Source organism: Brachyhypopomus gauderio, chromosome 6 (assembly GCF_052324685.1).
Source record: "Brachyhypopomus gauderio isolate BG-103 chromosome 6, BGAUD_0.2, whole genome shotgun sequence".
In the NCBI taxonomy this organism is placed as follows: Eukaryota; Metazoa; Chordata; class Actinopteri; order Gymnotiformes; family Hypopomidae; genus Brachyhypopomus; species Brachyhypopomus gauderio.
Genome location: NC_135216.1, coordinates 3,964,443 through 3,989,020, shown reverse-complemented (window position 1 = coordinate 3,989,020; position 24,578 = coordinate 3,964,443). Strand labels below are relative to the sequence as shown.

Below are 24,578 nucleotides of genomic sequence, written 5' to 3'. Positions count from 1 at the left end.
ACAGTAGGTAAATGGTGCCAGGTGCAGGTCCTTGAATTTTAGGAAGTTGGTCCTGGAAAGTCATTGAAAGGTCCTTGAATTTGATGTTAACCAAGGTGTGGGAACCCTGAGCCAGTGTCCAGACCCTATAGAAAATCTTTGGAGGAAACTCAAACTCAGTGTTTCTTAGCAACAGCCCAGAAACCTGGCTGATCTGGAGAAGATCTGTGTGGAGGAATGGGCCAAAATCCCTGCTGCAGTGTGTGCACACCTGGTGAAAAAGTACAGGAAACATTTATCTATAATTGCAAACAAAGGTTACTGTACCAAATATTACCATTGATTTTCACAGGTGTTCAAATACTTATTTGCATCAGTAACACACAAATAAATTATTTTAAAATCATTAAGATTATCTAATCTAAATTTAAAAATTAAGATTAGATATTAATAAAATCAGACTTATTAATATTCATAAAACATTTTATTAGTCAGTTTAACATTAAGTATGAAAACGTTTTAACTTCCGTGCTCAGTCCTCAGAAACCCCGGAGCATGCAGCTAACTAAAGGCTCATTTGAACAGAGCGGTGTACAGAAGTGCGCAGCTGGCATCAACGCCGCTCCCACGAACACGTCCTCAAACGTCCCGCCGGTGTTGGTCGGCTATCTGCGTGGAGGAGGCGACCTAGCTACCAGGAACCTGGACGGCAGCAGATTAGGATTACAGCATTAGATCAAACATCCGGCTACGGACATTTATAAAACTTGTTTTATACTGCAGTTAACTAGCCAACGATTAATCTTGCTGCTGCTAGGGGGAGACGAGACGCCTTTCCTCAAAATGGTAAGAAGTCTTCAGAGAGCGACCCGGCTAACCAGTTAGCCTGCTAATCTGACACTTTAACCAGCTAACTGGATTAGCTATACCTCGTTGTCATGGTTATTATAATCCAGTAATCTCATTAGACGTTATAATCTGAAGTGAACAATAAAATAATACAATTTGAAAGTGTATTTGAGCACTTGAATGAGAATCGGCTACCGATAACCGGGTGCTTACAACGAGGAGGAGTTATTGGGCTGTTTTGAGTAAACCGGTACAGTATTAACCGGATTGTCCACATTTGAGCGCTTGGATTAAGATAGCTGCGCTATGCTAAGGCGCTAAAGCTAATTTACCAGAACCATGTTTAAATGGGCCTGTATGGGTCAGGGATGTTGGCTACAAAACCTCCGATGTGTGCAACCATCCTAACTCGTTGTTCTAGATTTACACATGCGACAGATGCTGGTCGGTGTCGGTCCAACACCAGATCCATCTGTGAGGAGTTGAGTTCATATGTTTTTCATGAAGTTTCTTAAAAGTATCTGTCACTTCGTCCATTTAAATCCTGACCTTGATATTCCGCAGTGATGATGATAAACGAAATGATGTAAAGAAATGTAAACCAATTTTAATTTAAATCATCAGTCTGGTAAGATTTTAAAATTTATTTATTCATTTCAAATAGAAATGGAAAACCCGAATACGTTATAATTTTTATTTTAGCTTTTTAGTTTGATTTACTTCTCATGTGTCTGGCATATTTTGCAAATAATGAAAGCGAGTTTACAAAATGTCACACTAAAACCTGCTTCTCTGATACCTCTTGTTTCACAAAATTATGATAGTGACTTTTTTCTTAGAAGTGTAACATGAAACCCACCTCTTGGGGTTGGCTGTTTATTATCAGTTTTTCTCACGATCCTAATTCTATAGGTCTAAAACACGGATTACAGATTAATCAGGTTAATAAGTACATTTTCATTGGAGGACGTCTTTAAGGGTCTTAATTTAGGTTTATATATGTATTTAAATGAACAATTAAAATATACAAAAAATGTTTAATTCACCCTTCACACCCACACAACCTGTTCTGTTAACCCTTTATTTGCCACACTCATGTACATGTGCCGCTCATACAACCACCACAGTGCATGTGTGTTCGCATATCCGTGTGTTGAGACATCTCAGTTATGGTATCAGTTTTGCTTTTAGATCTCTGTGATTTCAGACTGAACTCAAATGTTCTCCTACATCCAACAGATCCCAGAGCTGACAAAGGCCACAGTGTGGATGAAGGACAGTAAACGGGTAGAACACATTCTGAAGTCCATAAAGGAATCTGGGATCAACACGTTACAGGTAATGTGCACAGTAAATATGGCATTGGTGACAAAATGGTAACCCCTGATATATTAATATTGGTAACATACCGTATGTACAAACAGCATTCTATGAGTGAGTCTAACAAGCTATAATTGCCCATGTGATGATTCAGTCAATATTTTAAACTTGAAGGGCAATAATGTAAAAGGTTTTACCCCATTTCAGGTGATCTCCGATTTTGATATGACCCTCACTAGATTTGCCCACAATGGGAAGAGATGTCCTACCTCTCACAGTAAGTTTAAGAGTGTTCGTTGTCCTGCTTCTGGGCTCTGTGTGCTTACGACACAGCCAGGGTATGGATGGCCTTGGCACTGCAGGGTGTAGAGTTTCTCTGCTCTTACGCACTTTTCTTGGCCCGTGGTAATTAGCTGCATTGGTAAATAGCTGATGGCCACATTCAGGTGTATTGCATTAGGTGTGAAAACCCTAAACTGCAGGTCTTTCATCTGAACTGCCTTGGGACCTGCTGCACATTAATAACCTCAATGGAATATTTTTAAACTGCTTCTTGTGGGGTGGTAAATGTTAGATAACAGATTCTAATTAACTACTGGATTCTGTGACTTATACTGTTACTGTCTCAAGCATAGTTTGAGGATGACTATTTTTTTATCCTTACTATAAAAAAATAATATCCTTAAAAATAACTAATTAAAAAAATTTCTTGCAGATATTCTGGATAGCAGCAAGCTTATCAGTGAAACCGGTCAAGCAGAGGTGAGCTTCATTAGGAAGCAGTTTGTGTATAGAAAGAAATCTATCAGTTCATTTGCAAATCAAAGTCCCACTTATATTGTGTCCATTGTGTGCAGTTGAAGAACTTGCTGAACACATACTACCCAATTGAGGTTGACTCCACTCGCTCAATAGAGGAGAAGCTGCCCTTCATGGTTGAATGGTGAGTTTCGCTAATTACATACAATTCTTCTTTGCTGTAAGATAACACTGGTGTGTCTGCTTTAGTAGCCAAGGTAGATGAAATGAAGACTGCTTTTTCTAAAGTTCAGTAGATTTCATATACAACATATACAAAACAGACAAGCATGTCTCCTTTATCCTCGTGGTCTTGGAGCAGTAGCCTCAAGCAGAAATCCATTGGAAAAGCTCAGTCTTTCTGCTCTGTTCACTCTCTCTCTCGCTTTCCGTGCCACTACATGCTGCCATACTGTAAACTCATACTTATTGTAGAGATGAAATTTTAGCCAAAATCCATTAGTCACGTAATATCACAGTGGGATAAGTAGTTAAATGCCTTTAAGGGGGTTTCTTTAACCATGGGCACCCTCCCCATGACCTCACACCATCCTATGTGTCTGACACCATTTGTGATGAAGGCTGAGGGCATCAGCAACATTTGGTCTCAGATCTGGGCCTTTCAGGTGACCACCATACCACAATACCCAGCACACACAATTTACATTCCCAAGTGATGGTCTGCAGAGCATAGAACATTTCTAGAATAATGTTTTTCAAAACACATTCACATAAACCTTTAGTTGTACAGTAATGGTCTTGATTATCCTGCACGTTGTCCCTTATGCCTGGTCACTGTAGTGGTACTAGACAGCACAGACAAGCAGTGATTACAGGGTAGTTGTAGGCTATTGATTGGGAGCAAGTGACACAGTATGTTTACATTTTGAAAGAAAACTGACATCAGTGGACAGAGGAAAACCTTTCAGTCAATAATTTAATATTTTATTTGTGGTATCATGCAAAAAAAGAAGGTGCCCTTGTGTGTTGGTGGTGTAGGTGGACTAAAGCCCACGCCCTGCTGATTGAACAGAAGATAAGGAAGGATCAGCTAACTGCTGCGGTGAAGGAGTCGGACGCCATGCTCAGGTAATGCCAGAACATTCACCCTGATTGTATGTTCATTATGGATATAAATGATATTCAATGTCTTGTATATTTAGTGGATTGGACAGTCAGGCTTAATGAAGTGGATAAAATGTTTATTTGCAGTTTTCCTAGCTAAAGGTTCAGGGGTAAACCAGGGAGAGGCATTACTTGGGATGGGATGGAGTCTTAATAGGAGCATGAGGATATAACACCAGTGTGTAAAGTGCTTGGACAAATGAATAATGCCTGTGAAGGTGGTCACAGATTTAATGAAATAAGACTTATTATAATGCAAAGGAATGTGTAAACAAAGATTAGGCTCAACTGAGAGTTGATCAGAAATATAAACTTGATATCTGCAAAGACACTGAAGGCATTTGAAGACATTTAAAGTAGGATAGCTAGAGCAGGCTGGTGTAAAGAACATCAGAAGAAGAAAAAGCTTCATCAGTTTCCCCTAGCCAAACCCATTTTGAGCTGATACTGTAACAGGATGCTACGGGGGGCCTTATCTCTCTTGTACCATTGCTACTTACCACGCACGCTTTGCTTATTCAGTGATATGAAAATAGGAAAGGTGTTGACATTGGAAATTTTCCAGTCCTCCACATTTCAATGGGCCATGGTTATGGCTGCAACATCAGGGGGTAATACAGAACCCTCAGAAGCACAATCTGCTCCCCCTAAACATGCAAGCCCACAGATACCCATGATTGACCAGCAGGTCACTGGCAAATTATGGTGTACATGTGGTAGGATTCAAATAGGAAAGTGAATTATGAAGTAAGGATCAAGATAATAATGGTATTTTCCGTACACAAGTATGGTTCAAGCAATTGAGGATTAAGGGCCCAACAGTGATAACTGTGGTATGGCTTGAACTTGCAAGTAGAGGTCTGCACTCCCGCAGTAATCCCGCGGGACCCGACAGAATATATTGCGGCGCGGGACAGAATTGAATTGTTATTGGCGGGAGCGGGAGTTTAATTAGTCCAGGCGATGCGGGAGCGGGACCGCATATACATGTAGAAAAATCCCGCAAATTAATAGTCTAGAAAATTATAATAATAATAACAACGCAATGATTTCCATGCATAAGGAACAGGACAAAAACAACTAATCATTCAGTAAGTAAGCAATAAACTAATTCGTATTAGGATTGCGGGCGTGGGCGACAGAAACGTGTATGTGGCGGGCGGGTGCGGGATTAAAACAAGCGATTTATTGGCGGGAGCGGGATTAAAACAAGCGGGAGCGGGATTAAACAAGCAGTCCTGCGCAGGCCTCTACTTGCAAGCTTATTATTACAAGTCCAGTACCCTAACTGCTGAGCTACCCCATTAATCACCAAACCACCGTCACAATGACATGGCATTGCGCTGTTAACAAGTCCATAACCATGTCCATAAACACTTGGTTCCTACACATTCCTTTACTGGCACATTGATTGACATGAGTGAAGGCAGAGATGGGTGTACATGCATGGACGGATACACATGGGTGTAAAGATATACACGTAGTGAAGAGAGGGTTTGTTTCAGAGTGCACAACTGAGCAATATCAGCAATGATTACCTGAAAGACACCATGGGAATGATGACGACGACGACGATGATGATGATGATGATGATGATGATGATGATTTTTGGCAGGGAGGGCTTCCAGCTGTTTTTTGACCACCTTCATCAGCATAGTATTCCACTCCTGATCTTTTCTGCTGGTATCGGGGATATTCTAGAGGAGGTGATCAGGCAAGAAGGATTCTTTCATCCCAATATTAAGGTTTTCTCCAACTACATGGACTTTGATGAGTCTGTAAGTACTTTCTGTCTTAAGTACATTAAGTAGAATATACACTCACTGGCCACTTTATTAGGTACACCTTACTAGTACTGGGTTGGACACCCTTTTGTCTTCAGAACTGCCTTAATCCTTCGTGGCAGATTCAACAAGGTACTGGAAACATTCCTCAGAGAGTCTGGTCCATATTGACATGATAGCATCACAGTTGCTGCAGATTTGTCAGCTGCACATCCATGATGTGAATCTCCCATTCCACCACATCCCAAAGGTGTTCTATTGGATTGAGATCTGGTGACTGTGGAGGCCATTCAAGTACAGTGAACTCATTGTCGTGTTCAAGAAACCTGTGTGAGATGATTTGTGCTTTATGACATGGCACATTATCCTGCTGGAAGTAGCCATCAGAAGATGGGTACACTGTGGTCATAAAGGGATGGACATGGTCAGCAACAATACTCAGGTAGGCTGTGGCGTTGACACGATGCTCAGTTGGTACTAATGGGCCCAAAGTGTGCCAGGAAAATATCCCCCACACCATTGCACCACCACCAGCCTGAACCGTTGATACAAGACAAGATGGATCCATGCTTTCATGTTGTTGATGTTAAATTCTGACCCTACCATCCGAACAGGGTTGCAACTACATTCTTTCTGAGGTGTATGCAAACATACTATCGGCGCACTCCACCCCCACCCCCCACCAACTCGGCAAATAATTTTCTTGCATCGATTTGGCGCCCCCTCTAGTGCAGCGCCCCTATGCGTCGCATTCGCTGCATACCCCCTTTTTGCGCCACTGCATCCGAAAATGTCGCAGCAGAAATCGAGATTCATGAGACCAGGCAACGTGTTTCCAATCTTCTATTGTCCAATTTTGGTGAACCTGTGCCAATTGTAGCCTCAGTTTCCTGTTCATAGCTGACAGGAGTGCAACCCTGTGTGGTCTTCTGCTGCTGTAGCCCATCCGCCTTAAGGTTCAACATGTTATAACGACTGGTTATATTTGAGTTATTGTTACCGTTCTATCAGCTCAAACCAGTCTGGCCATTCTCCTCTGACCTCTGGCATCAAGGCATTGTGCGCCCACAGAACTGCTGCTCACTGGATATTTTCTCTTTTTCAGACCATTCTCTGTAAACCATAGAGATGGTTGTGTGAAATCCCAGTAGATCAGTAGTTTCTGAAATTCACCAACAACCATGCCATGTTCAAAGTCACTTAAATCACCATTCTGATGCTCGGTTTGAACTGCAGCAGATCGTCTTGGTCTACATGCCTAAATGCATTGAGTTGTTGATTCAACATTTGCGTTTGGACAGGTGTACCTAATAAAGTGGCTGGTGAGTTTAGATTAAATAGACCATGGTTAACAAAGAATGGTAAACTTAACTGTGATGTTTGTGCAGGGTGCAGGGACCTATGTTTATGTGTATTGAACACATTGAACAGATGTTAAGTATCTGTTGTATTGTATTGTATGTAGGGTGTGTTTGTAAAGTGTATTATTGTCTTGTTTGTAGGGTGTATTGCAGGATTTTAAGGGAGAGCTGATTCATGTCTATAATAAGCGAGAGGGGGCGCTGTTGAACTCGGGGCACTTCCAGGAGCTCAAGAGCCGTCACAACGTGCTGCTATTGGGAGATTCACTGGGAGACCTTACGATGGCTGATGGGGTTCAGGACCTGCAGAACATCCTGAAGATAGGATACCTCAACGATAAGGCAAATACATACACACAAACGCAAACACACACTCCCACACATCCAGTTCCCCAGAAGTCAACAGTTGCTTAAACTGCTCCACACACCTCCGGGTTCCTGGGCTAATAACTGAATGCTTTTTTGTGTTTAGGTAGAGGAAGGGAAGCAATCATATCTGGACTCTTATGACATTGTGCTGGAGAGAGATGAGACCATGGATGTACCCAACGCCATCCTGCAGTACCTCACAAGTGCACAGTAAAAACCTGGGACTGCAGTGTCATGGATCACTGTTCGTCCTTTCATTGTTCTGGAACTGTACCTGTCTCATTATCGTCCTGCGGAGAATCTACGTGTCTCACTGCCCTGAGCAAAAGACATGGAACATTAAGAGTGAAATATTTTATATACACTCCTTTTGTTTGAATTTTAAATGGTTTAAATAGGCACTTTTTAAAGAATGTTTGGTGAAGATATAGCTAACTTTCAGACAGAGTCTGAACTTTGACTTGATGAAATTGAAGAAATATTCTGTATTGCATACTGGTTTAATGTTTTGAAATTAAAATGAAATTGGCTATAAAACTGATCTGCATCAGACTAAGCTGATTCTGTTGTTGAATTGTCTGTTTTTTGAGTGTAGGATTGCCTCACTAACATTTATTGTGAGCTCTACTTAGCCCTTTCACCAGACATCTACTGTAACTATTTGCAAGTGCTTTGAGAACAACACTAACTGGATGAGTAAAAACTTTCTGCAGTTGAACAATGGAAAACAGATTACAGTACTATATTTGGTAATGGCAATGAAAGGCACAGACTAGCTGCCTACTTGTACTCGAAAACTCTAAACTCCAAAGAGTTAGCTCCTAACCTACGTATACTAAAATACTAATCTCAGTTTTAGCAGTCACAAAAAATCAGTAACTAAGTCAGCGTTTTATCATCCTAAGAACATCAATAAGATCAGAGATTTCTTGACGAAAACATCTAAGAAGTGTATCCATGCTTTTGTCTCTAGCAGGATTGATTATTGTAATGGCCTCCTAACAGGACTCCCAAAAAAGACAGTGAAGATTTAGACAGGATAGAAGGTATGGTCTTATACTGGTCTATAAATCACTTAATGGTGTACGTGTATGTATCTGATATGCTGCAGAGCTATGAGCCGTGCAGGATTCTTAGGTCACTGGGAACTGATCTGTTAGTCCTGCCCAAGGTTAAATCTAAGCACGGAGAGACAGCGTTTAGCTATTATGGTGTTCGTAAATTGAACCAGCTGTCAGAGGATATTATAAGAGCTCCAATGCTATATGTAAGATGAAAACTTACTTATTTTGAATGGCTTTTGGATAGTTTTTGTTTTGTAGGAACTGAAAATGTAGCCTGTTGTATTTATCTTTTACTTATTTTCTTTAATTATTAATTCATCTTAATAATCTATTAATTTGTATTTTATTTCTTCAAATTCATTATTTAATTATATTTTAAAGAATTTTTATTCCTTTAAAATGTTGATTTTAACTTTGATGTATTATATTTTGTTGGCAATAAAGGTGATGGACCTTTGGTCGTAATAAGCTTTTCTTTTCTTTATAGCACTTTGAATTGCCAGTGTATATGAAAGGTGCTGTATAAAAAAAACTTGCCTTGCCTTACCAAAAATGTTTATTCAACGCAACTTGTAAATAAGGCACAGATTCTCATAAGCATACTGCTAACACAACAGACATAAGTGCCATGTCAAGTTTCTAGTGACTGTTCTAGTGCAACAAAAGTTAAAAGAAGTATTACAACTTAACCCAAAATAAGAATTAGTCTTCTTGAGTGCATATGTAACAAAACACAAAGCACCTGTATTGCACTAAATAGTATTTCAAAATGGAAGACCAAATATTATAGGCCTAGTGCAGGGGTAATCAATTATATCTTTCCGCGGTCCAATTTTGGCAGATAGGTCTGACCTGAGGTCCGGGTCGGCGGTGGCGAACGTAAGTTGTTGAGCGTGGGGAGGGGGGGGGCGACGAACATAAGTTGTTGAGCAGGGGGGGGGGGGGTTGGGGGGTGTCGAACGTAACACTCGGCATTTGGGTCCGTATCCAGTTAATCGGGAATGTGATTGGGTCCGGACAGGACGGCGTTCGGGTCCGGATCCGGACCACAGTCCGCCATTTGGTGACCCCTGGCCTAGTGCATTTAATCTTTAAATTAGTCCTGATACTTTCTCTCAAGGCATCCTGCTGTTTGACTTTATAATTATAATAATATGATTATTTATATAATTATTAATTATATAAGATCAAATTTAGCAAATCCAATTTAGCAAATTATCACAAGTGTTTATATTTCAGTATCTGGGGGCATAAGTGAAGCTGATGAATGATAAATTGCTTGGGATGCCTAAAGCAAGCAGTCTGAGAGAGTCCACACTGCAAGTCTGTCCACACTGCAAGCATGAAAGCTTTACTCCTGTTGCTGTTTATTTTTTTAAACATATAAAACATTTAATTGTTCTTTTTAGTAATAATATTATGGTGCAGTGCCCAGTCATTGATCTTCTTAGTGGAATCTGGTCCTCTCCATCACACAAAGATGATCAACATTTTTTTTTCTTCACCTCTTACGAGTTCCAGTTGCTTTTGCATCAGTTGTGCAAAGTTTTCACAGTGGCCTCGTTATGCTTACAAGCGTCCCAAGACAATAATGGAAACAACAGTCTGTTTACTGTCAGCGTTATCTGCTGAGTGTAAGATGGAAAAGAAAATGGACACTGAGGAAACGATCACTGAAGAAATTTAAAATTTTTGGTTGGTTTTACTCATTTTTGCATAAATGTGTAATTAAAGGAGAAAAGAGTATCAAGTTATAATCTCTGTGTGTGTTTATAAATGTCAATCTGGAATGCTGATTAAGGCTCCTGTCTTTCTGGTGACTTCTTACATGCTGTATAATCCCTCTCATACCAGCTCCTCCAAAGACTGATAAGTGTCTAATAGTCCAAGCAGGTGAGAGATGAGTTAGTGTCTCATCAGTTTCCTCTGTCCAGGTAGAACGCTTCATTAGCTAATCAGTGTCTCTCAGAGCTCCTCGTGTGCTGGGACTTCCCCCTCGTCTGTCTGGAGTTTCAGCTCATCAGCTGTGATTTTGCCATCAGCATTGCGGTCCTGATTGGAGAACATGTCTCGAATGATTGTGTCACTGTCCATCCCTGGGTGCAAACGACCTTTGCCCTCTGCCACCTGCAGCTTTATAAAAGCAATAAACTAGAGATGGAGGGAGAGTGGAGATACAGAGAGGTTGATGGATGGAGAGGAAAAGGGAGAGAGAAAGGGAAGAGTGCTTGTTTTCTTACTAACACTTGCTTGTTTCTTGAGTTCTTGTTCTCTGTTTGATGAATAAATATATCGTGCTCACACACTGGTAACATCATGAATGTGTGAGTGGACCTACCTCCTGTAAGGGAACCTCTTGGTCGTGGTTCAAGTCCATAGCAGGAAACAGAGGCTCTGGGCTGTCTTCCAGCCACACAAACAGGTAGCCCTCAGGAACACCCTTATGCAGCTCCAAGAGCTCCAGCTCAAACAGGAGCACAGCACTTCCGGGCACTCCTGAACCTGCAGGACACACAGACAGACAGATCACAGAACTACTGTTGTTTACTAGAGTGTTTGAGTCTCTTTCATGAGAGAACTTAAAATTTCATGTGACTGTTCTTCCTGCTTTTACAACAAATGCATATGGTAGGTTTAATAAGCCTCATAATTCATAAAGCCTCAATAGGAGGGCATTGGGCTGGGAGAAGGTACTTTGTGTGTTCTGTTATGAAGTGTCACCTCCATTGTATCCATGACCCAGGTGAGGGGGGACTATCACGTCTCTTCTTTCCCCCACACACATGCCCTGCAGCCCCTGGTCCAACCCTGCGATCACCTTCCCCTGACCCAGGGTCGTCCGCGAAGGCTGGGTGGAATCGTCCCTAGAAGCAAGTAACGATTCATTATAACGCGTTTTCACTGTGTTAATGCATTTTTGTAGCTGTTGCTTAACACTTCACATGAATTCCAGCTCAGCACTTCAGCTTTTAGTGTTATTGTGTCAAGCAATACAACAAATGAATTTTTACTACATTAAAGCCTCTTTCACTGATATGTTTACTGGCACAGGTTATAACAGCATTATGACCAATGTGATGATTACAGCTGTGATGAACATTAGTTCTGGGTAAATACTGTAGAGTAAGGCTTAGTACCGAGTATACACTGTAGGTCAGTAAATGAAGGTTATTATCCTGTCCTCAGCATACAGTATGGGCATATCTACAAATCAAAGAAATGTCACAGCGAGGCTCCTATTCTGTGTGTGAGATGATCGTCCGAGGGGGCACCCACGTGGTATACAGCCGTGTGCCATCCAGCAGTGAGCAGTTGTAGTGGTACAGAATCAGGTCATTAGCAGCACTGGTGAGGTTGCACCCCTGTGGTTTGTGGATCACCGTAATGTCCACCAAGTCCTTTGGGTTGTGGAAGTCAACAATGTGGACATCAAAGACAAGCACCGCAGAACCTGGAATGAGGTTGCCTGCAATACAATGTAAGATCACATGAGAAAAGTGAATGTGTGCTTGTGTGTGTTTCGACCCTGGAGTGTTTTGTACCAGGAACGATATATATAATACACCACCTGTTCCATTTTCTCCATAAGCAAAATGCGGAGGCACAGTGACTCTTCTCCTCTCGCCCACACACACTCCCTGGAGTGCCTGGTCCATCCCAGGGATCACGTAGCCCATGCCGATGAACGTGTCATATGTGCTGTTGCGCTGGTAGCTGTGTGTGCACAGAGGGAAGAGACCAGAGGTGGAACCTGAACTCACATGGTTCTTATATATATATATATATAAGAGTATTTGTGAGTATTTTACTTGCTTTGTAACTAATCAAATACAACACATTACAAAGTTTTAGGTTTGGCTCTAAACTGTACTGTGTCAGTGTTTGGTTAAATTTGTGAAAACATGAACACTTCTATTTACCTTTGCAGTTACTATAAGAATGAGACTTTAAGATACTGGTCTAAAATTACTGTGGAAAATGCTGTAAAGGTAAACTGAAGTAAAGGTTTAACCACGGCAACCTGAAGGGTAGTCAGTTTATCTGAACTTGCATTACAAAATGGAAATGATAATAGTGACAACTGCATGTAGGGCACCAATAATCTCTGTGATATACTTGAACATGAACATGACACGGTTATTAAGCTGAGAAATATCGAGAGAACTTCAAAGGATTCACATGAACTCCGAATATGTAGAATCAGCAGCATTATCTACATGAAAACCCCCAGCACAAATATTCCTGCCATATGTTTTCATAATAGGAATACACTTATTTTGGGCATAGAGCGTGCAGTTTAGAAACTGGCACTGGGTGGATGATGAAGAACTCTAATTAGCAATAGCTGGAGTCAGAGAACACAATTCTCTCACGCTTGAGTTCAGGAAATGCGGCCTTTAATATAAGCAGGTTAACATGTAGCCACAGGTAGCAAATACTGTCTTTGTTGTACATGAAAGAATACAGCAGTGAGGACACATACCATATGAACAGTTGCTGTTAGACACATCACAATGATTATGCCTCCTCTGGAAAGCACGGATCTGATTGGCTAACCTGGAGTCAAAGTGGGTCCCATCCTGGAATGTGCCGTTGTAGTGGTAGCGGACGTAATCGCCCACCTGAGTTCTTCTCTTACAGGGGAGTGGAGACTCCTGCACCTCCACCTTTATATCATCCTTCACGTTAAACACGTCTACCATCAGCACCTCGTAGATAACTGTTGCATATGGTGGAACCTTTGACCCTGAATAAACAATGACATATGATCCCTGTAGTTCAGCATGACCTGCAATTTTTAGATCTGGATCAATTTAACATTTTTGCTCATAAAATGCATGTAGAGATCTTAATCTTGTACCTTATCTTGATACAGTATCTAGAGAGCATTCACCTGGATAATATGGTCATTTGGTTAGCAGTAGTTTAGGGGTGACTGCAGGGTGTGCACTGTTTATGAGGTACTGAAGGGTGCAGCCACAGGGTGCATATACACAACAGGTATATCTAATATATTACCCTAATATATTAATATAGCAACCTTCCATATCACTACTTACTTTAGAGTCACTAAGCAGCTGCTAGGACAGAAGCGGATTGGAACCTTGTCCTGTCCAGAAGATGAGATGAACCTACACCTCCAGAACTCATATAGCCACAGTAGGAGAGAGGAAGACCTGCCCCCCTGTAGAGAGCTGCTTATACCTCCAGAACCCTCCACCCAGTTCAACATCAAGGAACCCACCCTGGCAGAAGTCAGGGACACAGTGAGAATGGCTCGGGCCAGTGCAGCTCCAGGACCGAGCGGTGTGCCATATAAAGTATACAAACATTGCCCTAGACTCCTCGTAAGGCTGTGGAGACTCATCGAGGTAGTATGGCGGAGGGGAAGAGTTGCCAAGCAGTGGAGGTATGCTGAAGGTGTCTGGATACATAAGGAGGAGAATGCAAGTAACATCTCACAGTTCCGCACCATCTCCCTGCTCAATGTTGAATGCAAGATCTTCTTCAAGGTTCTGGCAAACAGGCTGGCTGAGTACCTCCTTAAGAATTCTTACATTGACACATCAGTACAGAAGGGAGGAGTCCCAGGCATGCCAGGTTGTTTAGAACACACAGGAGTGGTCACTCATCTGATACGGGAGGCAAGGGAAAACCGAGGGGACCTGGCAGTCATTTGGCTCGACCTGGCTAATGCCTATGGATCCATCCCGCACAAGCTTGTGTCAACAGCTTTGACAGCTCACCACATACCAGAGAAGATCAACAAACTCATATGGGACTATTACAGCAGGTTTAGTTTGAGATTCACCTCTGAGTCAGTAACATCAGCATGGCATCGACTTGAGAAAGGCATTATCACAGGTTGTACCAGTGCCATATCAGCGAAGTGGAATGTAGGGGCCCCCTGTCCAAATCAGGCATGCGCCAGCCTCCGATTAGGGCCTTCATGGATGATCTCACAGTCACAGCAACAACAGTGACAGGATGCCGCTGGCTTCTGCAGGGTCTGGAAAGGATTATCACATGGGCAAGAATGATGTTTAAGCCTGCAAAATCCAGGTCTCTGGTCCTGAGGAAAGGTAAAGTGGTGGAGAAGTATCGCTTCTACTTGGATGGAGTCCTTATTCCATCAGTGACTGAGAAACCCATCAAGAGTCTAGGGAAGATCTACGATAACACTCTGAAAGACGAGGTAGCAGTCCAATCCACACATGCGGAGTTGGAAAGATGGCTATCAGCAGTAAATAAATCAGGTCTTCCAGGGAAGATCAAGGCATGGATATACCAACATGGTATCCTGCCAAGACTTCTGTGGCCATTGTTGGTGTATGAGGTTCCCACAACCATGGTAGAGGGCTTTGAGCGCAACATCAGCCAGTACCTGAGAAGGTGGCTAGGTCTGCCGAAGAGCCTAAGCAGAGTTTCTCTGTATGGGAACTCCAACAAGCTGCAACTCCCTTTTTCTGGTCTGGTAGAGGAGTTTAAGGTCACAAGAGCCATGGAGGTGCTGCTTTATAGAGACTCTGCTGAGGAAGTGGAAGGCACAGGAGGCAGTGGAACAGGCTGAAGAAAGACTGAGGCATGGCATCTTGGTTGGCACAGTGGCAGTTGGGCGGGCTGGGCTAGGCAGCTTCACACGACCATGCTACGAAAAAGCCCAGGGGAAAGAAAGACGCCAGATGATCCAATCAGAGATCCGAGCAGGGGTGGAGGAGGAACGCCGTAGCAGGATGGTGGGCATGCGCCAGCAAGGAGCATGGATTAACTGGGAGAATGCATCTGCACGGAAGATCACCTGGACAGAGCTTTGGAAGTCAGAGCCTGCACGACTCAAGTTCTTGATCCAGTCAGTGTACGATGTCCTTCCAAGTCCAACCAATCTCCATTGCTGGGTATTAGCAGAAAAACCATTGTGTTCACTTTGCCATGGTCGAGGCTCCCTGGAACACATCCTAAGCTGCTGCCCAAAAGCCCTGGGAGAAGGGAGGTACACCTGGCGTCATGACCAGGTGCTTAAGGCAGTATCAGAAACCATCTGCACCAGAATTCAGCAAACAAAATTCCAGCTCCCAGGAAGGCATAACATCACCTTCATCAGGGCAGGAGAAAAACCCCAAGTGGCACACAAGTCCCCAACTGGGCTACTATCCTCAGCTAATGACTGGAAATTAAAAGTGGACCTTGGGCAGCAGCTGAAGTTCCCAGAGCAGATTGCAAAAACACGACTTAGGCCCGATTTGGTCCTAACATCGGAGTCCTCTAAGCAAGTAGTGCTGCTGGAGCTTACAGTTCCCTGGGAGGAAAGGATGGAGGAGGCTCATGAATGAAAGAAGGCAAAATACCTGGAGCTGGTAGAGATGTGCAGAGAAAGTGGCTGACGGGCCCGCTGTGAGCCGATTGAGGTGGGCTGCAGGGGTTTTATAGGGCAATTTGTGCACCGGGCATTCAAGCTCCTTGGCATTAGAGGGTTGGCTGAGAGGAGAGCCACAAAAAACATCAGTGAGGCAGCAGAAAAAGCCTCCAGGTGGCTGTGGATCAAGAGGGGAGAAGAATGGAGTAGCATGCTGCTTGGACACAAACCAGGGACTGATCACCCCCGGTTGGGTCGCCCAGGTGAGGGTGTCTGATGATTTAAGACCCGAAACACCCAATGATCCTGGGTTCATCACTGACGATGTGTCCAAGCTGCACCGGCAAGGTGTTTCAATAACTTGCTACTTAAAATGTAAATTTAAGAACACTTGACTGCTTTACTGTTGAGTGCTTAAGTATGTACAGTGGATGTGAGGGGGATGTGAGGGGGATACCGTGTCCTTTGTCACCATAGGCCAGAAAAGGAGGGATGATGATGGAGCGTTTCTCCCCGATACACATGCCCAACAGTCCCTCGTCCAGCCCCCTGATCAGGTCGCCCCGCCCCACGTACGTGTCATACGTGCTGCTCCTCTGCTGGCTACAGGACATAATAAAACTCAGAACAACACTCACACTAACAATCTTTAATGAGGAACTACTGAATATATTACATACAGTATATATTATGCATATATTCATGTGTTCAGTTCAGTACTTAAAGATCAACAACACAAATGTGTATGGCACTGATAAATCCAACAATTTATATGAAACCAGTGTCCGAAATTTCGTAGAATAAATCCAGAACAGTGTAAATGAACCCTTCCTCATCCTTCCTTCATGTGGGTATTAGGTGCTCCTATGGGAAGGGTGTCACGTCTATGAACCGCACTATAACCCCCAGCATTCCTGCCCACACCACATCCACTCTTCCCTTTGTCAAATCTAATTCATTAGATTCCTAAGTATTATCGCTTGTTTCCAGTTCTTTCTCTATACACATGCCCCATGTCCCCAAAGTCTCATCTGCTTCTGTATAGCTCTAAGCTTTCTCTCTATTCTTCTATTTTCTCTCTATTTGTTGTCTCTTCAGTTCCTCATTTTTTCGTTTCATATCATTCCCTGTTGGATATGTCATATGTAGATTTGTTTTCTGTTTTTTTACCTTTGCATGTTTACTAGTTTATCTTCGAATTACGGACTTATATCTCTACTCGTATTATTATTAACTCAAATAACTGCGAGTACACCTGTGAGAAGTTAGTTTCCCTCTTGACAGTGGTCGTTCACCCGGTCTGACCTACCTGGTGTGGAAGTAGGTTCCATTGAGCAGGGAGCCATTGTAGTGGTACCTGATGAAGTCACTCGCCTGCACTGCACGCCGACACGTCCTCGGCCGTTCTAACATCCGCGTCTCTACTTTGTCGTCTTTGTTCCACACATCCAGCAAGAGGATGTCAAATACCAGGGTCGAATCAGGAGGAATTACTGTGCCTGGATGAGAGGGGGAGTAATAGAGAGAGAGAGAGAGAGAGAGAGAGAGAGAGAGAGAGAGAGAGAGAGAGAGAGAGAGAGAGAGAGAGAGAGAGACCAAGTGAAAGAGTGGCAAATACTTAAATAAATGTCAGTCTGGTTATTTATTTTGTTTCCTTGTTGTGTTGTTTATTATTGGTTTATTGTCTGGTTTATTCGTCCTTTCATGTTGGTTACTGTTCTGAGTGCCTGCCTGGACCATTTATTTGACTTGGATTAAGGTTTTGTACTTAATAAATCTCACTTCTATATTTGCATGTATATCGCTCGATGTCTAAGGTGTTACAATAACTGAGCCAAGAGAAGCCTATATAAATGTCAGCAGAAAGTTACCAGCTCCGGTGACACCATATGCCAGGTGTGGTGGTATGGTGATCTTCCTCCTCTCGTTCACACACATCCCCTGAACTCCTTTATCCAAGCCAGGGATGACTTTACCCTCAAAACCCACTTGACCAATAAATGGGGCTCCTTTATCAAAACTGTGATAGAGAGAGAGAGAGAGAGAGAGAGAGAGAGAGAGAGAGAGTTTGGGGGGGAGAAATTGACAGAAAATGGGATTTCTATGCTCTTCTAGGTAATTCGATCACATTACACAGACCAGTCATTAGAGTGGTGGATTAGAGTAAAACTCTTCACAGAGTTTATTACTCATTCTGTCAGTCAAACATCATATTTCTCTAGCACTATTTCTACAGCACTGTCAAACAAAAGAAACTCTGCCTCCTCCTGGTTACACACAGAACTTCAAGAGAAATATTTCATGCACTGTGCTGACATTCTCCATGTGGTTTATTAAATATTTGCCTTCCAACAGGACAGTCCTCTGTAGTGGGCAGAAGGGACAGAGGAATAGGACAGAGGAGTAGGAGTAGCCTCTAGGTACCCCCCCCCCCCACCCCCACCCACTGGAGTTCAGCCTACAGTCCCCCCTGCACATTGAAATCCCTACAGTCCCCCAACACAGGGAACACCCTGCAGTGTGTGAGAAGCTTGACTGTCTGCATTCCTTAATGTGGTTCCATTTACATTTGACGTTTAGCAGTTGCTCCTATCCAGACAGTCTTTCAAAGTTGTCATCTACTCATTTAATGTACCATAGCCAGAACAATAGGTTAGAATCTACGATACCATTGAACTGATACAAGAGTCAATGCTAATACCTATAAAAAATTACAAAATAATCATAAATTAAGATACAAAACAAGAATAAGTGCTAGAAGGGTTCACTTAATCTGGACCAAATGCTACAGATTGTAGTGGATTAGATCTGGGCTCAATGCTCTGGGTGGCGGTGGGTTAGTTCTGGACCACATACTCAGGATAGTAGTGGGTTAGTTCTGGACCACATACTCAGGATAGTAGTGGATTTGCAGGCTCAGATCGGTGGTTTGGGTCTGAGGCCATGCTGCTCATTTTCCTCACACATCTTTGCAGAGTGAAGAACCTTGCAGAGTAAGGCCAGTGATTCCAGTAATGTACCAAGCTGTGTACCCCTCTCTGTAGGGGTCTGTTGTCAGTGGCTGTAGAGGGGCCATAACACACCATCATACCACTCATTTGAACACCCTCTGCAGTGCATCTGTAAGAGCCAGTGAGCCCCTGTTTCGTTTACCTTACCGACATTCAGCCAGAGGTTATTATCAGCACAGCGTGTAGTGAGGAGGTCTACCTCCTCTCTGTAGGCTATCTCATTATTTTTGGAGAAAGGTTTCACAACTGTGGCATAATGAGCAAACATAATGGTGGAGTTTGACTCATGCTGAGCACCGTAATGGGTGAGGAGGCCTTGTATAAGGATCTAGAGGAGTTCCCCTCAGAGAGGAACATACCTTACCCACCTTCAAAAAATTATTCTGCAATTACTATTCATTACTTGACAATGTATCTATTATAAACATAGTCTCTCTTTTGTTTTTGAAGTACAGCTCTTCAAATCCTCTGCAAAAGACTCTTACTCACAGCTATTACAGTTTAAGCACATTTGCAATAAAAATGAAGACTTTGTCCAAAAAGTATGGAAATATGTGTAATATACTGCTCAAAAAATAAAGGGAACATTAGAGTAACACATTCTAGATCTTAATTAATAAAATATTCCAGTTGAAAATCTTATTAATTAATTACATAGTGGAATGTGTTGAGAACAAAATAACATAAAAATGATCAATGTGAATCAATATTATTATCCCATTGAGGTCTGGATTTGGAATCATACTCAAAGTGGAAATTCCTCAAGACAAGTTAAAATGAGGCTCAGTAGTGTGTGTGGCCTCCACGTGCCTGTATGACCTCCCTACAACACCTGGGCATGCTCCTGATGAGGTGGCAGATGTTCTCCTGAGGGATCTCCTCCCAGACCTGGATTAAAGTGTCAGTCAACTCCTGGACAGTCTGTGGTGCAACATGGCGTTAGTGGATGATGTCCCAGATGTGCTCAATTGGATTCAGGTCTGGGGAACGGGCGGGCCAGTCCATAACATCAATGCCTTCATCTTGCAGGAACTGCTGACACACTTCAGCCACATGAGGTCTAGCATTGTCCTGCATCAGGAGGAACCCAGGGCCCACTGCACCAGCATATGGTCTCACGGTGGGTCTGAGGATCTCATCTTGGTACCTAATTTCAGTCAGGGTACCTTTGGCTAGCACATGGAGGTCTGTACAGCCCTCCACCCACACCATTACTGACCCACTGCCAAACCGGTCATGCAGGACGATGTTGCAGGCAGCAGATCGCTCTCCATTGCGTCTCTAGACTCTGTCACGTCTCCAGACTCAGTGTGATGTCACATGTGCTCAGTGTGAACCTGCTCTCATCCATGAAGAGCACAGGGTGCCAATGGCGAATCTGCCAGTCTTGGTGTTCTCTGGCAAATGCCAATTACCCTGCACGGTGTTGGACTGTGAGCACAAGCCCCAGTTGTGGACGTCAGGCCCTCAAACCACCCTCATGGAGTCTGTTTCAGACAGTTTGAGCAGAAACATGGATATTAGTGGTCTGCTGGAGGTCATTTTGCAGGGCTCTGGCAGTGCTCCTCCTGTTCCTCCTTACACAAAGGCGGAGGTAGCGGTCCTACTGCTGGGTTGTTGCCCTCCTACGCCCTCCTCCACGTCTCCTGGTGTACTGGCCTGTCTCCTGGTATCTGCTCCATGCTCTGGACACTGTGCTGACAGACACAGCAAACCTTATTGCCACAGCTCACATTGATGTGCCATCCTGGATGAGCTGCACTACCTGAGCAACTTCTGTGGGTTGTAGACACCACATCATGCTCCCTCTATGGTGAGAGAACTGACACAATGCCAAAGTGACCAAAACATCAGCCAGAAAGGATGAGAACAGAGAGAAGGTCTGTGGTCACCACCTGCAGAACCTCCTTTATAAGGGGGGGGGGGGGGGGGGACTTGATAATTGCCTCTCATTTCTACCTGTTGTCTGTTCCATTTGTACAACAGCAGGTGAAATTGATTCGGTATCAGTGTTGCTTCCTAACTGAACAGGTTGGTTTCACAGAAGTGTGGTTGACTTGGAGATACATTGTGTTGTTTTTTGAGCAGTGTATATTCATAACTGTGGATTCCCTGATTAAGTTATAGATAATCAGGATAATGATTTTCCTTGTGCTTTACCTGTTCAGAGAATGGATACAATTACCTATAAACTGTCTACTGGTAAGATGACAAGAACTGTTATAGAGTCCATGTATCATTGTACAAAGAAAAAAGCAGCTATTATAACATGCCAACACTTCAAAATCCTGCAGGATGATACAAAGACCAAATGAAGAAAAGGCTTGCTGGTCATTTAGAGTTACACCTGTCGACAATGCTAATAGACTCTGCAGTAATCAGTTTGCATTGCTAGTTGTCAACAAGGGAACACTGTAGATAGGGAACTCAAAAGAAAAAGAACTGATCTACATGCTTGGAAGCACTCTGCTTGTCTGCACAGATAAAGAATTCTGTCTGAAACGTCCTGCACGCACACACACACACACACACACACACACACACACACACACACACACACACACACACACACACACGGGTGTATCAAGCTTTTTAAAAGTGGGGGTGTTCTGGGGTGACATAGCATGCGTATCATATTTCAGTATCGTTTTAATCTGAAAACAGTGGTGGTATACCTTATTTATCTTTAAAGATCAAAGCTGAATAACGGAGGAGTCACGTGTCTTTTTTATGTCACCAACACAGTTAAACACAGGATTGTAGAGCAGGCTGTGCGTGCGTGGCAATTTTCAGATTACAGCCTTTTTCAGATTATATATTTTCGCTGCGTGAAAGTGCTGGCATTGCCCGACGGTGGCGTGTATTTGAATTATGTAGCGCATGTTGCATTCTAGTCTTTATAGAAAAAAGTTTGTACACAAGGACTGTTGCCATTCTGTTAGTCATCCTCCAACTCTTCGTCCTGACACATTCCCACCAGCAAAAACGCCCGATATCATGTTACCTACCAGTATCAACGAGAACCAACCAAAGTCATCCGGTCGGCAGCGACGCTGTGGTCGTAAACCATCTAAAGAAGGTCGTGGTGACTGTACCTTGGTATGTGGAATCTGCTTAACCATTCCAGCTCGTTCCTGCTTTGTTCACAGACTCATAATTACAGACCTAAAGCCCACTGACTTACGTGGAGTCGAACTTTCTCCCGTCAGTAAACGTTCCGGTGTAGTGGTACCGCACGTAGTCTCCGATTTCGACCTCTCGCGGACAAAACGTCGGTAACGAGTATCGATCGATGATCACGTCTTGTAATATTCGGGACTTGCTGCCTACATACGCGCACCAGACGCAGAGAAATGTGACGGCGTAGTTCAGCTCCATCTTAAAGCCGCTGTATCCAACTTTTAAACCAAACTGTCGTAGCTACCGGACACTTTCCACTTCTTCGTAAATGACATGAAAATCACTAGTACCACACCGAACTGCTGCTGCCCGCCCCGGGTTCATCTCTCGAAGTGACGCCTTTTCGTGATATACCTCCCCTTTTTGTAAACGTGTGAACTGTTTTTCAGTCACCAGTAAACGTCTGTATTGGGGGTCTGGACTGGGGACGGTCAAGAGTTACCAGTGCTGTATATGTGTCCAGTACAGACTAACGTCAAACATGTAACGGACATGTTACATTAGTACAGCCATCAGACGGGCTGTACTGTGAACGAGCAGGACATCCTCACAGGTCCTACACATCTTCATCTCAGCATACTTCAGACTTGTGTGGCTGAAATATCCCGTGTCACCTCAACAAACAGAGAAACTTCCTAGTTTTCTCTGTTTAACCATACCTCATATTTAGAGAGTAAACCATCTGATAGGGAATGTAGTTTTTTACTGACAGACTTTGTATCCAGGGTTCGTCCTGTGACAAATGAAGACGCCTTATCTCGAGCAGTACTTTTTTGTAAATGATAATATATGAATAGAATAGAATTGAATAGAGGCAAGCACTATACTCAGCATATCGACATAACACAAAGCCTAACACTTTTAAAAAGCTTCACAAACTCCTCGCAGTTAGATTTTGACATTAGACGTTAAGACATTTGCGTATTAGGCTACAGTTAGTGTCCTTGTGGGATTTTTACACATGAATAAACCAGAATCATGTCGCAAATCTTTGTCAGTTCCTCTCATCCGTGTGCAGCGGGCTTTCAGACCCAGGAACAGCACAAGGGCGCCCGAGTGCCGAACTGAAGAGTGTCGTAGGACTTTCCACCCACTCCTCCTCCTCCTCCTCCTCCCTACCTCCACCACCACAGGCCGGGCCACGGCTCACTACGTGCAGAGAGACATGCTTCTTTACTACTGTTGACCGGGGACACTAGACTGACTCTTTTGGAGTGACTGCTACCGACAGCTAAACTAGAAGGGGATGGATGGAAACAAGGCCTTACGAACTCCAAGCGCGACAGGAGTGTGTTTAGCGGCGGTTCTCTGTCTGGCCTTCCTCCTCTCGTCGCCGGTCCAGGCTCAGTATGAGAAGTACAGTTTCAAGAGCTTCCCCCTATCCGACCTCATGCCGCTGGAGTCGGCGTACGGTTACGCGTTAGACCAGTATGCCGCTCAGAACTGGAAGGAAAGTATTAAATATTTAGACCTGAGTCTGCGACTCCACCGGCTACTGAAGGAAAGTGAAGCGTATTGCAGCCAGAACTGCAGTCGAGTGAGTGTGGAGCGAGAGGAGTCTGGACCAGACGACGTTAGTCTGCGGATCATCACTCATATCCTGGTCCGGGCAGCCTGCCTTAAAAAGTGCAAAGCGAATCTCCCGGTATTTTCAAAATCATATCCTAAAAGGGAAACTCTGGATGCTTTCGACTTGAGGGTACCATACAGATATCTACAATATGCTTATTACCAGGTAAGGACGTACTTTCTACATCTGATAAATGTGGCAAATTACCTAAACACTAAGGTGAGTAAGTGGTTCAGTTCAGTAGTTCATGAAACCGCTTTATATATGCTAAATTCAGCCGTGTGCAGAGAATACAGAATAAAGAATGTGAAGGTTTACTGTTCATAATTGACCTGACATGAGACTTACATGTATTACTTAAGTCCCCTTTATCGTTTTTATAGTTCGCGTCTCATAAGTTATCTAAATGTCCGTCAAGTAACTGTAATTTTCGCACTTTTACGTGTAGAGGAGAGTCAGGTTCGATTAGAAATAAACGATCGCCACTTTGTTTTGCAACTTTGGACATCTTCTCTTTTTTTATGTGGGTCGCAGCCTGATCACGAAATCAGAACAGTGTTGTTCCGACCCACACGGCACTTAGAGGCAGGAACCCGTGCCACGTCCACGCAGGAAGCGCTTTAAAACCCCCCAAACCCCCCACGCCTAAGACACTATTGGCTGTTTCTTTTGCGGACATGAGCATTACTTTAATTGCTTAAATAATTAAATGCTTTCCCCATTCGTGTTATTGTGTCTTAACCACTTGAAGTTACGTTTTTGCGATGGTGCTAAGTGCTAAATAAAGGGATCAGCTAATATTATTTTTTGGGTA

General features: G+C 43.3%; 3 protein-coding genes across 6 annotated transcripts in view; 2 read left to right on the top strand and 1 right to left on the bottom strand.

Moving 5' to 3' along the window:
• Window positions 1–558: 558 nt before the first annotated feature.
• LOC143516516 (cytosolic 5'-nucleotidase 3-like) lies at window positions 559–9,106 on the top strand. Of its 2 annotated transcripts, XM_077008159.1 has the most exons (9): window positions 559–825; window positions 2,068–2,166; window positions 2,356–2,425; window positions 2,864–2,910; window positions 3,006–3,091; window positions 3,946–4,035; window positions 5,687–5,849; window positions 7,358–7,558; window positions 7,689–9,106. In XM_077008159.1, the coding sequence occupies exons 1-9, from the start codon at window positions 823–825 to the stop codon at window positions 7,797–7,799; spliced, it is 870 nt and encodes a 289-aa protein (XP_076864274.1). In that variant the 5' UTR covers window positions 559–822; the 3' UTR covers window positions 7,800–9,106. The 2 variants fall into 2 exon arrangements, with proteins under 2 accessions (XP_076864274.1, XP_076864273.1); XM_077008158.1 differs by lacking the exon at window positions 559–825 and having other exon boundaries at window positions 2,032–2,166.
• An 81-nt stretch (window positions 9,107–9,187) lies between these two features.
• Window positions 9,188–24,578, bottom strand: part of fkbp10a (FKBP prolyl isomerase 10a) — a 16,358-nt gene continuing 967 nt past the window's right edge. Inside the window, exons 1-10 of one of the 3 annotated variants that reach the window (XM_077008154.1) lie at window positions 22,199–22,525; window positions 17,875–18,023; window positions 17,313–17,502; window positions 16,461–16,606; window positions 13,207–13,396; window positions 12,218–12,363; window positions 11,926–12,115; window positions 11,371–11,513; window positions 10,988–11,151; window positions 9,188–10,800 (exon numbers count right to left, since the gene is read on the bottom strand). In XM_077008154.1, the coding sequence (XP_076864269.1) occupies window positions 10,615–10,800; window positions 10,988–11,151; window positions 11,371–11,513; window positions 11,926–12,115; window positions 12,218–12,363; window positions 13,207–13,396; window positions 16,461–16,606; window positions 17,313–17,502; window positions 17,875–18,023; window positions 22,199–22,392 (1,698 nt within the window). In that variant the 5' untranslated portion in view covers window positions 22,393–22,525 and the 3' untranslated portion in view covers window positions 9,188–10,614. Of the gene's footprint in view, window positions 10,801–10,987; window positions 11,152–11,370; window positions 11,514–11,925; window positions 12,116–12,217; window positions 12,364–13,206; window positions 13,397–16,460; window positions 16,607–17,312; window positions 17,503–17,874; window positions 18,024–22,022; window positions 22,168–22,198; window positions 22,526–24,578 lie in introns of those variants that run through there. The other 2 variants (XM_077008155.1, XM_077008156.1) reach the window with 2 other exon arrangements.
• p3h4 (prolyl 3-hydroxylase family member 4 (inactive)) overlaps window positions 22,677–24,578 on the top strand; it is a 5,957-nt gene continuing 4,055 nt past the window's right edge. The window contains exon 1 of the mRNA XM_077008157.1: window positions 22,677–23,929. Within this exon, the coding sequence (XP_076864272.1) occupies window positions 23,441–23,929 (489 nt within the window). The 5' untranslated portion in view covers window positions 22,677–23,440. The remainder of the gene's footprint in view (window positions 23,930–24,578) is intronic.

What these genes read in the sequence shown, in the direction of transcription:
- LOC143516516 (XM_077008158.1), top strand. Translation starts at nt 2,047, where the DNA reads ATGTTCTCCTACATCCAACAGATCCCAGAGCTGACAAAGGCCACAGTG. An exon ending in CTGCCCTTCATGGTTGAATG is followed by an intron (nt 3,092 to 3,945) that starts GTGAGTTTCGCT and finishes TTGGTGGTGTAG; the next exon opens with GTGGACTAAAGCCCACGCCC. An exon ending in GAGTCGGACGCCATGCTCAG is followed by an intron (nt 4,036 to 5,686) that starts GTAATGCCAGAA and finishes GATTTTTGGCAG; the next exon opens with GGAGGGCTTCCAGCTGTTTT.